This window comes from Rhinichthys klamathensis, unplaced genomic scaffold (genome assembly GCF_029890125.1).
Source record: "Rhinichthys klamathensis goyatoka isolate OS25496 unplaced genomic scaffold, OSU_Roscu_1.1 h1tg000011l_1, whole genome shotgun sequence".
In the NCBI taxonomy this organism is placed as follows: Eukaryota; Metazoa; Chordata; class Actinopteri; order Cypriniformes; family Leuciscidae; genus Rhinichthys; species Rhinichthys klamathensis.
The window spans coordinates 4,594,653-4,610,507 of record NW_026606564.1 but is presented as its reverse complement, the minus strand read 5'-3'; the positions used below and the strand labels follow the sequence as shown (position 1 = coordinate 4,610,507).

General features: G+C 37.6%; 1 protein-coding gene across 2 annotated transcripts in view; it reads right to left on the bottom strand.

Moving 5' to 3' along the window:
- Positions 1-1,416: 1,416 nt before the first annotated feature.
- egfra (epidermal growth factor receptor a (erythroblastic leukemia viral (v-erb-b) oncogene homolog, avian)) overlaps positions 1,417-15,855 on the bottom strand; it is a 71,170-nt gene continuing 56,731 nt past the window's right edge. Inside the window, exons 20-28 of one of the 2 annotated variants that reach the window (XM_056264542.1) lie at positions 14,088-14,273; positions 12,116-12,271; positions 10,169-10,244; positions 9,744-9,890; positions 9,551-9,648; positions 9,309-9,473; positions 4,839-4,877; positions 4,131-4,233; positions 1,417-2,311 (exon numbers count right to left, since the gene is read on the bottom strand). In XM_056264542.1, the coding sequence (XP_056120517.1) occupies positions 1,959-2,311; positions 4,131-4,233; positions 4,839-4,877; positions 9,309-9,473; positions 9,551-9,648; positions 9,744-9,890; positions 10,169-10,244; positions 12,116-12,271; positions 14,088-14,273 (1,323 nt within the window). In that variant the 3' untranslated portion in view covers positions 1,417-1,958. The remainder of the gene's footprint in view (positions 2,312-4,130; positions 4,234-4,838; positions 4,878-9,308; positions 9,474-9,550; positions 9,649-9,743; positions 9,891-10,168; positions 10,245-12,115; positions 12,272-14,087; positions 14,274-15,855) is intronic. The other variant, XM_056264552.1, reaches the window with a different exon arrangement.

The following is a 15,855-nucleotide window of genomic DNA, read 5'->3' as shown; positions in this document are numbered from 1 at the left end:
TACCGGCGTCAACTGTTTGGTTACTGACATTCTTCAAAATATCTTCTTTTGTGTCCAGCATGTTTGGAACAACTTGAGGGCGAGTAAATGATGACAGAATTGGTGACTAAACCATTTAACTTGACACATTTGTGATCATAAAAGCAGGTGATTTGCATACTGTCTCTGCTTAGTTCAAGCATTACCTTATAAATGATTAGAATGAATGATTAAAACAGCTTTGATTGAATTAGCCCTGATTACATGGCAAGTAAAAAAGGAGAAAGGACTTTGTCACCATATTTTGAGAGCAAATGCGAATGTTTTCAAAAGAATGATCAAAGCTAAAAGGACAGTGAGTTTAAGATATCCAACCACATTTCTTTGATTTGTGCAACGTCATAAAGATCATGATATGTTCTGACTGTGAGATATGCGATTCAATTAGTTAATATAAAGTCAAGCGAGGTACAGGAGGGTGAAAACACATGGACGAACAAACAGAAATGGAATATATGAGTGACCCCATATGAGTGTTTTTTATGACAATGGATAAAATACTCTATTAGATACAATAATGCAAATGTCAGCCTTATATTACAGTTCTGTACATGTACCAGTCATATGTTGGCCTTCGGACGAGGCTGATTCTGTCCATACACAGATCATCGTCGTAGCCCTGTCCACACAGCCAACATTTCCAGCAAAACATAACAGTTAAATCTTGAATTTAACTCTATTTTGACTTTCATTCACAGCAGAGAGGCATTAAACCGCCTCTGAGTTCAGCTTACGTACAGTGTCCAACAGAAAGCATCTGCACACTAGAGTCACGATTAAAAAAAAAATGATGCATTAGCCTGTACAGCATAATATCAAAAAACATTTAAATAAATATATCGCAAAATAATACACATTTCAATTGAGTTTATTAGGTTTTTACAATGTAAAGGAGTAGGTTTGGGGCCGGTAAGATTTTTAAAATGTTTTTAAAAGAAGTCTGCATTTATTTCAAAATACAGTAAAAACATCAATATTGTGAAGTAGTATTGCAATTTTAAATGTACTGTTTTCTATCTGTATATATTTTAGACTGTAGTTTATTCATGTGATAAAAGCTGAATTTTCAGCATCAGTCTTCAGTGTCACATGATCCTTCAGAAATCATTCTAATATGCTGATTTGCTGCACAATAAATATTTCTTATTATTATTATCAATGTTAAAACAGTTGTGCAGCTATATATATACATATATATATATATTCTGCATTCTTTTCAGGTTTCTGATGAATAGAAAGTTCAAAAGAACAGCAATTATCTGAAACAAATGGTTAGTAACAATGTAAGATTCTTATCATTTTTAATTTGAAAAATGCATTTGTTTTATAGAAAATCTTACTGACCCCAAACCTTTGAACAATAGTGTGTGTGTATTAGATACTCTCTGGTGGTCGAACTTAGTTCATGTTCAGTTTGTGTTTGCTTGGTTTGGTATTTTGTATCTATAATGCAATGAAATCCAGACATTTGTAAATGTGACTTAAGTGTCCAAACACTTTCTGGGGCCACTGCCAAGTTTTATGATTACAGACACTTTTGAGCCCAGTAATTTGTTTGCTCATTAAAAACATTATCGACTAGACTGAAACCAGATCACTTAAAAGCAGTTTTAGCATGTGTGTCGACAAGCTTGTTCCGTGACATGCCGTTTCAGCACACCAGCATGTTTCTACTGGCATCCACAGATTCAAGTCCTGTTGTCGTTCATAGTCTCTTGTGAGATTTGGAGAGAGCCACGGTCGATCAAGTCCAGCTCAGAACCAAACAAGCGCATTTGAAAGGTAGCTTTTCAAGGTTACGAACAGTCCTTGACTCAGCGATATGTTTGACTGTGTATATCCACTATAAATAGATGTCCTTCCATCTTTTACCTACCGAAAAGTGCCTCATTTGAACAGATGCCCTTCTCCAGAATGTGCTAGTGCACTTCCAGCCCCATGTATTCTGCGTTCTCCGCAGCCGGCAAGTGGCCGTTGGTGTGTGTTTTGAGCTCCAGGGGGCAGAAGTCCTGCTGGTAGTCTGGGTTGTTTATGCTGTTCTGGGGGTTGAAGCCCCGCATGCTGAAGAAGGGCTGGCTTGAGAGGAGCTGCGTGTGGGACGTGTTCAGATACTCAGGTGGGGCGGCGGCAGGGCTTTTAAAGCAGTTGAGGTACTCTTCCTCAGTTTCGTCCAGCGCTGATGAAGAGTGCGGAAGCGTTCGGGGGGGTCCTGGGTGTTGGTAAATTGGGTTGTTCATGTTGGACATCAGTGAGTCTTTCTGGTTTATGTATTCTGGGAAAGAGGACAACATGGGTTAAATAACAATTTTTTCTGTCAATTATTTAGTTCATTAAGATGTAAATGTGCATCTACAAACAAAATACCTTAAGGGTATTAGCATCTATTAAAACAATGCTTACCCCCCATGATGTCCCAAACCTATGGAGCCCCTTTAGGGACATGGTGATGGGAAAGAATATGAGGGGGGGGATTGTTTTCCGAGGCTTTTTGCATTTTCTCGTGCAAAATGTTTATGTAACTTTTGTTAAAGCTGCTGTCCGTAGCTTTTTTTGGGTTAAAAATTATCCAAAATACATATTTGATAAAATCCATAACCAGCCAGTGTTCAAAACTATCTGCTTGCCTTAGCTCGATGCAAAACGGTAAGCTTGTAATAATGTTTTTAATTTTAGTGGTACTGGTGGATTTCCGCGGGAGATTCAAGCATGTCTTTGCGTCATTACGTCACATCTGTACACATAAAGAAGAGTCTCGGCTAGTATAAGCTATATTGCGTGTGAGGATGTTGGAGGTAGAGATTTATAGCCTTTTCTCACAGCACTTGATATAATTAAACTTATCAATTTGATGGCGGATCCAGAAAGGTTCAAACGACGATCATCATCAGTGACAACTAGAGACTCACCCGCTGTAAAATGCGAAAGACTTCGTTCGGACTTCGGAGTGGCTACAGAAAAAAAGAGACTGCAACCGGCCCATGCGAAAACAAGGATAATATCGGAAGGACATTACATGATGTAGTCACGCAATGCTTGCTGACGTTGTTAACATTAACAATTAGAGAACATAGTATAGCTACTTTGCACGGTTTTGCGTGAAATGATAACTTATAAGCAATTGTTAGATTTAATCAGCGCGATTTACTGCAATGTCAGAACCAGAACTAAAGTGGATGTTTCTTACTAGTTCAGATGACATTTCCCGGTGAAAATTCTTATGTTGGTCATACTTCCAAAAAGAATAATCTGTGATTCTGAATGACAATATCCACATCGGCGCGGTGACTGACAGCTGCACACTCTCCTCAATGTGTTCATCCGCGCTGTGCCGTGTCGAGGGTGTTGAACTACAACCCACGTAAAGTTGATAATTCCGCGAATGACTGCAATTGCAGATTTCGAACAGAGATGGCGACAAAGAGGAAAAATGCCGGACTGCAGCTTTAATAAATGCAAAGTATCTTGGGGGAGCGCAAAACTTTTACGAATGAATGCAATGTCTTTCGGGGAATGCAAAGCTTTGAAGAATTTAACTCAAAGTTTCGCGGGCAAGCGTAAAACTTTTACGAATTAATGCGGAGTTTCTCGGAGGAATGCAAAACTTTTTCGGAACAAATGCAAAGTTTCCTAGACAATAAAATCCCATCTCATATTTTTCCATCACCATGTCACTGTAGAGGCTCCATATAAACCTGTATGACTTCCTTTCTTCCATGAAAAAAAGGAGATATGTAAAAAAAAACGTTTGCTACGTAACTGTTTACAATGGAAAATTTTGAATACGCTGAGATTTGAAAGCTATACTGGGAGGTCATTTTATTGAAAAGAGACTTAAATTTCAGGCTGTTCCTAAAGCACAATTTAATTCTATAGGAAAAAAGCAGTGTGAATATTCTGCAAAATATATCCTTTTGTGCATCCTACTGTTTTTTTTTGGGTGTACTGTTCCTTTAAGAGTACAAAATCAGAGTATACCACAAGAATGTAAGACCAAGACTGACCAACAGAGGTGCTCATTTCACCATAAACGAAAAAGTGTCTTTTTTATTTCTTTTTGGTCCTCATTCAGCATTTAATTTTAAGAAACTGACCATTCCAACCTGGAGCGGGCTGGAAGTCTCCCTCGTGGAACCGTTCTGTCGGGTCTGGGATGTAACGCAGAACCATGCTGTTCTCCCTTGCCGGCAAACCATTCTGAGAGAAAGTAAATCTGTATTAGTGTCATCATGGTTAAACCGGTTTAATTTCCTGTAATTAACAAAGGGCGACTGCTTATAGAAGAGCACAGCTGTGGACAGTTACGTAATAAGTGGACCTTTTGTCCTGCATTTCATTTTTATATTGCAAACTTTTATGTTCCATGGGTTGATTTTTATTAAAAATGCCATTGTTTTTCAATCCCAAATATGAAAATAAATCATAAACACACTAAGTTTTAAAACTATGATAATTTAAACATACCATGAAAATATTTATTTGCAGTAATTTTCGCACAAATTACTACCCTCAATGCTGGCATCATTTCTTAACAAATCTAATTTTCAGGAAATCTCAAATGATACATTGTGAACATTCTTTGGTTGAAAAATATGTTCCAAAAGTCCAGATAGGCAAAAGTGTCCATACAAGACAGTTTATTAAAATAAAAACTGAAATGCACATGTTATAATCATTGTGAAATGCTACTGCAATCTTAAAATCTATTAAATACATTCTCTATTTATATTTTTCTTTTGATGGTGCAATCCACAAGTTAGCAATACGATACAGTGTCTTGATGTCTGACGTGAGTAACTTACCCCGTTTCTGTGACAGTTCCCAATACTGCTGTTGAGACTCTGAAACAAAATAAAAGCAGTCATGCGTTTAGTATCAACCCCTAAAAAGCAAGTATATATTTGTAACAAACCAAATAGTTTTATCAAACAAACTGTCTTTGCTAGTTTTTTTAATAAAAAGTGAAAATGAGTATTGGAAGCCTGATTTAATTGTACTGGTGATTCTAACAATGCAATTCTAAGTGTAGCATCATTACAAACTTAACCTATAATAATAAACCTAAAATAATCATACTTTACATTTCACATTATGTTTGAAAGTGCCCCTATTGTGCTTTTTCAGATATTACCTTTCATGCGGTGTGTAATAGAGGTGATTGTGAATGTAAAAAAGGACTGCAACGTTTCGAAGATCAAAGTGCATGAGTTATTGGGCCTCATTCATCAGAATGGGTCATCTGACCAATCAGTGCAGAGTAGACCAATCACAACAGACTAGTCCATCTGACCAATCAGTGCAGAGTAGACCAATCACAACAGACTAGTCCATCTGACCAATCAGTGCAGAGTAGACCAATCACAACAGACTAGTCCATCTGACCAATCAGAGCAGAGTAGACCAATCACAACAGACTAGTCCATCTGACCAATCAGTGCAGAGTAGACCAATCACAACAGACTAGTCCATCTGACCAATCAGAGCAGAGTAGACCAATCACAACAGACTGGACCATCTGACCAATCAGAGCAGAGTAGACCAATCACAACAGACTGAGCCATCTGACCAATCAGAGCAGAGTAGACCAATCACAACAGACTGAGCCATCTGGCCAATCAGAGCAGAGTAGACCAATCACAACAGACTGAGCCATCTGGCCAATCAGAGCAGAGTAGAAGACCAATCACAACAGACTGGACCATCTGGCCAATCAGAGCAGAGTAGACCAATCACAACAGACTGAGCCATCTGGCCAATCAGAGCAGAGTAGAAGACCAATCGCAACAGACTGAGCCATCTGACCAATCAGAGCAGAGTAGACCAATCACAACAGACTGAGCCATCTGGCCAATCAGAGCAGAGTAGACCAATCACAACAGACTGAGCCATCTGGCCAATCAGAGCAGAGTAGAAGACCAATCACAACAGACTGAGCCATCTGACCAATCAGAGCAGAGTAGACAAATCATAACAGACTGGACCATCTGACCAATCAGAGCAGAGTAGACCAATCACAACAGACTGAGCCATCTGACCAATCAGAGCAGAGTAGACCAATCACAACAGACTGGACCATCTGACCAATCAGAGCAGAGTAGACCAATCACAACAGACTGAGCCATCTGGCCAATCAGAGCAGAGTAGACCAATCACAACAGACTGAGCCATCTGACCAATCAGAGCAGAGTAGACCAATCACAACAGACTGGACCATCTGACCAATCAGAGCAGAGTTTAGAGAGACTGAATCCTTTATAGAACCGTTTCAGACACTGTGAGAAAAGAGGTGATGCTGCAGTGTATATTATGAAAAAAAAATGTTTTTTGACCTTGGCTGCAAGTAAATCTATAGTAGGAGACCTCCAAAACAAAACAAGAAGCCTTTAAAATAGCATAATAGGGGCACTTTAATTTATTTTAATGAACAATTTTAACGTGGGAGGCGCAATGAAACATTTATGTGAACTTTTGTTCTTTCAAAAATCAGTACCACAAGACCACTGTAACAGGGATGTGGTCCTACCATGTGTAGAAATGTACTTTTTTATTATTTCTATTCGATTGTTGTACAACGGTTAATCCATTCAACTGACATGTAAAGATAATGAAAGAGGACTGCATCAATCTTTGTATTCACCACCAATCACCGTGAACAAACCAGGCCTGGACACGTTACGAGGAGGACAGAAGCCAGCCTTATTAACTCTCCATAACAAAACCCAGTCAGCAGTTCACGCAAGCATGTCGCAGGTTTTCTTTTGCAAAACACGTTCATAAAACACAAGGAGCGACGAAAAGAAACATAAGCTAAATAAGCTACCATCTGCCAGAGAAAATACAGCCTTAAATGGCTATGCCTCAACGCCTGTGTTATGTAAGACTCCGTCTGAGCTCAAGGCCTTCGTTCTGCCAAAAAATTATTTGAACAAGTGTTGCCCGCGAAAGCAATCAGACTTGAAAGGCTGAAGGAGCTTTGCACACACTTAGAGGTGTAGGCCCGCGGCCAGGAAACGCATCTGAACGCTGAGGCCTGGCTGAGGAACGGTCATTAATCAGGAGGAAGCGAGGGAGAGAGAGAGAGAGAGAGAGAGAGAGAAGAGGCAGAAGGACAGAGGAACGGGAAGTGGGTGAAGGAGGCCAGGCCAGAAGACGACCAAAATCAGGCCAGGTACATACGCCTCTGCAACGTGAACTCTCTGTCCTCTTGAGTGAGCGCACACAACACTGTCATCAGATCTGATACTGGTACCACAGGGAGCGCTCGGCTGGCCTAGTTGCGCAATTAGCAGTTGAGTCAATTGTTTTATTTGTGATAACGCAATGAAACAGTCCAAACACGGACATCATTTTTGGCCAGGCTGTCATACCAAAAAAAAAAAAAAAAGCTGTAGCCATAGGGAATAGAATGTAGCTGTAGTTTGCCTTTTTTGCCAAATAAATACCTTAAACAAGTTTAAAGGGGTCATATAATGGTACATGCACTTTTACAAGTTGATTGTACTGAAATGTGTGTTGGCAGTGTCTGTACACAACCATCATATAATGATAAAAATCCATCCAGTGTTTTTGTTTTAATCTCCTTATATGTTTTCCCCTGCCTCAAATCGAGCCGTTCGAGCCTGTGACGTCACACACTCGGAAGCCCCTCCCACGATTGTTGATTGACAGCAGCGTTTCAACACAGACCCACCCTCGCTCGTGAGCGAGCTGTCAATCATAGTCCGCGCGGACCGGCGTGGTCATTGTTGATATGCTGGAGCACTGTCTATGAGCAGAATGGCGTCTAAGCGATTGTGTTGTTCTGTTCTTGGGTGTAATAACGAACACAGCAGTCATTTTAATGTTCCTAAATCCGAACCGCTGAAGACGCAGTGGCTGAGTTTGTTTTCGAAGGGAATATTCCCCACGAGCAACGTCAATGCTCTCATGTTTGCGCGAATCATTTCTCAGCAGACTGCTTTATAAACGAGCGTCAGTATAAAGCTGGTTTTGCTAAGAAGCTGCTCATGAAAAAAGGATCGGTACCAGCTATTCGTGTTCCTGCTGAACCTCTAGAAGAACGGAAGTGAGTGTAACGTTTTATTAAACTTTATATTAATATATATATTAATCTTTGCAAATCGCTAGCTGCACGCTTCACAATGAATGCGTCTAAGGTTTACACTCAGGGTACATTACGGCATGTTTTCTATGTATGATGTTCTCAATATAATTCATAATCCCACGTTTATACTGAACAACGCGTTATGGTTATTGTGTTATTGTGTTACAAACGGTGTATGCACAGAACAGAGGGGCGGGGTGAGCAAAGCTCATTATCATTTAAAGTCATATGCACTGAAACAGCGTGCTGAAAACAGAGCTGTTTTTTACCAGGTAAAAAGTGTTTTCTTACAATACTAATGAGAATTTATAATTAAAGTATATTACAAACTTTTAATTTAGACCCTAAAGAATCATATTAGCTTGTACAAAAATGGCATTATATGACCCCTTTAAGGTTTTGTTTTTTCCGCATAATTAATAAAATTTTTTATATTTTGATGGTTTAATCTTACTTATAGGGTCATTAAAAACATTTAAAAAAAAATTTTCTTCATTATATCCTAATTTCCTAAATATCCTAAAATTATACTGTTATAATATTATATAATATAATTATATTACAAATAGTATAATTATAATTACTACTAGTAATTTAATTACAAAATACAATGTTGTATAATAGTCTAATATTGGCCAGGATAATGTTGGATATTTAATTGTGCATGCTCTCGAATGTAAAATGTTATGTAAAAATGTTAAATGTAGTTTTCGAACTGTATTTTATGAAGTTGTGATGCCTAAATGAACTAAATTTCTAACTTTGGATTTCAGTTTTTAGTGTTTTACACACACACACACGTTGTTTTTTTATGTTTTATGGGGACTTTCCATAGACATAATGATTTTTATACTGTACGAGTATGATATATATATATATATATATATATATATATATGTGTGTGTGTATATATATATATATATATATTTGTAACAATGTAAAATCTTTACGGTCACGTTTGATTATGCCCTGTTTTTAAGTAGCTCTTTTTAATTGAGAAAAAAAAAATCATTGCATGATTTGTATGGTCTGTTTTATGGTGTTTTTTTTATAATAAGATCGAACCTGCATATTATAAATGAGTTGTTTGAAATGACCACCCGGATGTTGGGAAGGGGTTTCATGCGCTGTATTTGCAGTGATGTGAGTTTGTGTGTGTGTGTATTACCACAGAGTGCAGCAGCTGCGTGCGGGACGTGCTGGGACTGCTGAAGAAGCCCTGATTGGGCACTAAATACTCGTCGGCATCCACGTTTTCGTCCAGCTCTCCGCTCATCAGACTGCGGTAGAACTTGGAGTCGGAAGGACTGGGTAAATGCATCCGATCATCACCCTGGAAAACAGTGACAGTGATCAGATGTGAGCAATGCTCCAGTGAGCCTTCACAAATCAGAGTTGTGCTTCTCTCACCTGAATGACCAGATAGCGTGGCGGGTCACGTGCCATTTTGGTGAACTCAGCGATGAGCTCCCTAAAGCGAGGTCTGCTCTCCGAATCGATCATCCAACCTTAATATGAAACCATAAGGATGAAGGCGATGATAACAAAGACTTTAAGTTTCAGAACTTGTCCACTTCATAATACAGCAATGAATCGAACTTACATTTGACCATTATCATGTACACATCAATGGTGCAGATAGGAGGCTGAGGAAGTCTTTCTCCTTTCTCGAGAACTTCGGCGATTTCCCTAGCAGGAATGCCGTCGTATGGCTTTGTTCCAAATGTCATCAGCTCCCAGACTGTCACACCTAGAGAAGTGTATCATTCATTGAAAAACTGCCAATTTCAATTAATACTGAGAGATCCTCAGCTTTGAAAGAGATCAATATTAACCCTATTCATTTTCTACATTCACATTCCTGGTCATGTTCATTTGGGCATGTTTTTCCAAAGAAAACTTTTCCAGATCCAAGCAATCCTGCCATATTTTTTTTTTCTTGCTGAATTTTCGTTTTCACTCTGAAGTCCAAAAGTTTAATTTCTGAAATAAGCAATGCCGTTCTGACATTGGTGAACTGTTACTAACCATAACTCCAGACGTCACTCTGGTGGGTGTATGTCCTGTGGAGGATGGATTCGAGTGCCATCCATTTTATGGGCACCTGTTGAAGGATATAGATGGACAAGGCGACATAAAATCTCTATTTTAAATGCCAAAATGGGAAGAACACATTTGACGCATTCTAAAGATGGACTTCTGATTGCTAGTAATAGTAGTCTTGTATAGTTAGGACACAAATAAGGAGTGCTGGGGAAAGGAACTACACTCTAAAAAATGCTGGGTTGTTTTAACCCAAATTTGGGTCAAATATGGACAAACCCAAATGTTGGGTTAAATATGTAATTAAAAAATTTACAGTTGAAAGTGAAAGTTGAAGTTGGGTTAAAACAGTGGTTCTCAACCTCTCCTGCAGGGACCCCCTGACAGGCCATGTTTCTGTTTTAACCCTGAAATGGCACACCTGATTCAATTAATTCAAGGCTTAATGAGTAGTTATTAGAGTAGGAAGAGTAGGAATTAGTCAATTAATCAATTAGTCAACTACTCATTAAGCCTTGAATTAATTGAATCAGGTGTGCCATTTCAGGGTTAAAACAGAAACATGGCCTGTCAGGGGGTCCCTGCAGGAGAGGTTGAGAACCACTGGGTTAAAATTTTAAATTACATTTTTAACCCAACATTTGGGTTTGTCCATATTTGACCCAAATTTGGGTTGAAACAACTCAGCATTTTTTAGAGTGTATGAAAAGTAATGCATTACAACATTGAGTTTACTCCTAAAAAGTAACCAATTGTGTTCCTAACTACTTTACATGGAAGGTACAGTTTTTTTTTTTTTTAAATGATAAGCCTCAGGTTGAAGGAAATGCAAATTCACGCCTGTACAGTAGAGGGCGCAACTCTAACAAACCTTTCATTCTGGATGGCAAAAATTAAAAACAATTGCTGCATCCCAATTTGTCTACTTATACTATGCCATCAAAATATGTACTGTTTTTGTGAGGAAAAAGTACATACTTTTGAGTGTGTAGCAGGAAAGTAGGCAGGCTTTGGGACATAGGCCTACTACTTCATAATTCATGAAATCATAATTGCGACTTTAACGGACAGCTCTGTCGCTTCTTTATGCATCCTGTCACTGTTTAAACTGCCCTGTCAATCACAGTAGAAATCCTCAACATTCAATTTCATTTAATTTCCTACCGTTGCATGTTGATCTGCCAGTCGTGGGTCTTTCTTGCGGAGAACTCTCCTCGTGTGTTTGCAATTTGCATAATGATGCATTTAAAAGTTAATGACCAAACGTATCATTACAAAAAGTTCACAATGCTGTTGCAGATGAAATATAATGTGGATCAATTTGAATAAATATATCTTCGTCAGGTTGGAAACTGATTATTAATCACTCAAACCCCTTTATCTAAACCTCTTTATCTAAACCTTTTGAGTTCTGGAGCCACCAAACACTGTTGTTTTTGAACACTATTTAAGACAGGTAGTATGCAAATTGGGATACAGCAAATGTCTAAAGTCATTTTTGCTAATAAGTATGGTTGAATTGGATCATCGAAGGTCAGTAGCAAAGACATTGGTTAATAAAGTGAGCTTAAATACATAAAGTGTATTTGTGTAATTTAACGTCATTTTAACAGGTTTGTGTAATATTCTGAGTTTGCATTTCATTTTGAGGAATACTGACAGGAGAGGTGTCAGTCAATAAATGGGAAAACAAATTATTTAGCGTTACTTATTTGAAAAAAGTAACTAAAATATTTAGCTGTAAAAGTAATGCGTTACTTTACTAGTTACTTAAAGTAATCTGATTACGTAACTCGGATTACTTATAATGCGTTACCCCCGACACTGCTAATAAGGCCATATTCATCACTTCATTCGTTTTTAGGACAGTTTAGGAACAGTTATTCATCTAGTCATCAACATCCACTTTCTCACAAAAGAGAAATAACAGACCTTTCCGCCATCTGCGTGATACTCCTTCTCGTCTGCGTTTAACAGCTTGGCCAGGCCAAAATCGGTGATCTTCACATGTTGAGGGGTTTTCACTAGCACGTTACGAGCAGCCAAGTCTCTGTGCACAAGATGGCGCTCTTCCAGGTAATTCATTCCCTAATAAAGCCAGAGAGAGAGAGAGAGAGAGATGCAAAAGATTTTAGTCGACTTGAGTTAATATAATGATGTACTCGTTCAAGCTGGAATGAAAACTCTTTGTTGAAAGAAAACAATTCATTAATATGTCGTCTTCATTAGGTCACGTCAGTCTTTTTCAGTCTTTCACTGTTCTTTTCATATGAGAACAAAAGACGACAGAACTAAGGACGACAATGTAAATATACACATCAAGATAATTTATCTGAACAAGTAGGCAATAACTGTAGATAAGGACAAATGCATAGTACAAAGCACAAAGTCAACTTATTTTTTGGCAAAAATGGGACCTCATAAATATGGGCTTCATGTCTATATCATCCGAAAAGCTTCTGAAAATGTAATGATAGAGGAGTATTTACACTTAATAAAGTTTTACTGATTGAACAGTAATGCGATCATAAGTGTAAAGTGTTTACGAGCCACCTATACGGTAACTTTAACATCCAAACAGAACTACGTCAGCATACAGAGTCATGGATGAGAGACACAGATGGGGAAAAAGTGCACAGATAAGGGGAAAAATGCTGTATAGATCATTAGGGAATAATAGGAAACACAACGGATATGGAAAGAATGACTGTGAAAATGGACGATATTCAAACAAAAGGAAAGTCAGGATTCAAGAAGATGAAAACATATTTGTTCAAGCTTTTCTCAGAATGTTCAATCATCATATCAAACATATCACTACATTTTCCAGCCGTATTCTGATCAAAGTTTCTCTCAAAAAAGAAATGTTATTCCCTCAGCAGCGAGGACCAAAAAAGTCCCGTCTGCTTAAAAAAAAATCCTCACAGTAACTGATTTGCACTTCAGAAAAGAGACACGACTTCACATTTGGAATATGTTCGAGTGGTAAAGATCTGTGAGTGGTATTACCTGTTCTTGGTTTAATATCAGCAGTGAGAAGCCTGAGTAGGCATATCAATTCATTCCAGATCTAAAAATGTCTCCTTGTACCTTCTAGTTTCGCTATGGATTAAACAAATCACGTTTCGTCCCCTCCCATTTTCCTTTTATTATATAGGACGGTTGTGAAATGACAGGAAATTAGGAGAGGTGGAACATGACTGAGACATGTTAATAATTAAACTAGGGTGCCCCATCACTTAATAATTAGCCACAAATAAAATGTAATTAATAATTTTATCTTAAATGATAAATCAAAATAAACAAAATGATTACAATTAAAATAATGATAATAAAGCATTTAAATTAGGGCTGTGAAACGATTAATCGCGAATCGCGAGTTTGTGTTTACGTAATATATGTGTGTGTACCGTGTATAATTATGTTGTATATATAAATACACACACATGCATGTGTATACATTTAAGAAATATTTGCATGTATATACTGTATATATATTAATTTATATTATATATAAATATAAATATTATATATAAATAACACATTTTACTTAAATATATACAGGCATGTGTGTGTGTTTATATATACAAAATATTATCCGCTGTACACACACATATATTATGTAAACACAAACTTTTATATTGGATGCGATTATTTACTTAAATATATACATGCCTGTGTGTGTATTTGTATATACAAGATATTATACGCTGTACACACACATATATTATGTAAACAAAAACTTTTATTTTGGATGCGATTAATCGTTTCACAGCCCTAATTTCAATAATAACACGACGAACTGACATCTCAAACCATCTGTTCATCATCAAATGAAATGACTCACTGGTTCTCAGAATGGAAGAGATTAAAAACAAAACAATGAAAGATACAATCCATTCACCTTAGCAATCTGCACACACCAGTTGAGCAGGTGTTGTGAGCCGATGTTGTCCTTGTTTTCCCTGACGTAGTCCAGCAAACAGCCGTAGGGCATCAACTGGGTGATCAGCTGGACGGTGGAGGTCAGGCAGATGCCGAGCAGACGACACACGTGAGGATGCTCGACGCTGGCCATCACATAGGCCTCCTATAGATACAAACAAATGAGGTCAGAACCCATGCAACATACTGTATATGGTATACAGCAACACTGACAAATACTGCGGCTGTTTACAGTCCCTAAAGCCGCAGAACTAACAAATGACGTGCCTTGAGCGGAGGCCTGGAGTTCAGAAGAAAAATGCTTCAGGAAAATAAAAACCTAAGAACATAACAAATCAAACCCTGGGCAATACACAGGGCTTTTCCTGTGGTGGTTTAAAGCTGCCAATAGCAACAACCTTTTCCTTTCAAATAATGAGGGAGTGACTGATATCAATTTCAAATTTGATTTTTTTTTTATTCCTAACATTAAAACTACTGCAGATCTTTTAGGATTCGGTTTCTGCAGACGTTCAAAAGGTTATACTGTGTGTTTCCATAGATGAGTTATCTTTAAAGTGCCCTTGAGAAGTGGCCTGTTCAGCCACATCCTCACAAACCAAAGAGAATACTGGAGGAAATTACATTCTTTCTGTTCGCAACAGAAAAACAAGACCTTTTCTGAGTGCGAGTGCATGCAAAAAGCAGGAATTCTTCCATTTGCTACACTCCTCCTGTTCTGTATCATCTCCACACAACCCTCAAGGTTATGTTATATTTCAGCTGCGCTTGTCACTGGAGACTAAGGCCTTTTCTGCACAATCATTATCCTAACTAGAATGACAAAACAGATTGCACTGTCTGTGTTTACTGAGATCATTAACTGGGTAACTGGATCACACAGACACAGTGCAGATGCATGTATTATCACATTATAAGCAGAGTGTGTAAAGAAAAGGGTTTGATTTTAGTGAAATACATAGCCAACTTTCAAATGTTGTCAAAATGTACAGAATGTTTTCATACACTAGCTAAAGCAGGCTTGAGTAATAAGCACATACAACAATATACAATAAAACATTTCCAAACATTTTTGCATGAAGTCAGTCCATTGCAGGTATAGACTAACATTTGACTATCACTCTAATTTTCAATTTGAACATTAACAGTATACTGTATTACATATTTATATTGTTTTATTTAAAAAACGGACAAACAACTTTTCTGAAATGTTTTTTTTTCATGAAGTGTTATAAAAAACCATTTGGTTATTAATTAGTATTTGATCTTATACGTTGACATTTAAAGTGGCTGAATTACATTTCTGGTGAACTATCCCCCTTTAAGCTGTTCACTGGTTCACAAACAACACATTCCTGCAGATGTTGTGTTTTGTTGGGTCAGTGTGACAATGACAGATTTGTTTCTGAAGACTAAATCAAACAGTCAACTTTTTCATTTGTTGCACAATTTCAGCCAGCCTTAAAGTCACCATAAAAATCAAAACCAAAAATTCTTGATTTGAATGGAATATTGCAGTATTCAATTATTTATCTGCCCTAGTGACAAACAAATGTATTTGAAATACATTTATTTTATGCTAAGTATACTACAAATACATTTACATATGTATGTACTTCATATAAATACCCTGAAATTGTACTTTAAGTAAAAAAATGAGTTTTTCCAATTTAACAGACTTTATGTTCTTTAGTTATCCAGAAATAGTGCTGAGGTCCAACTAAAGA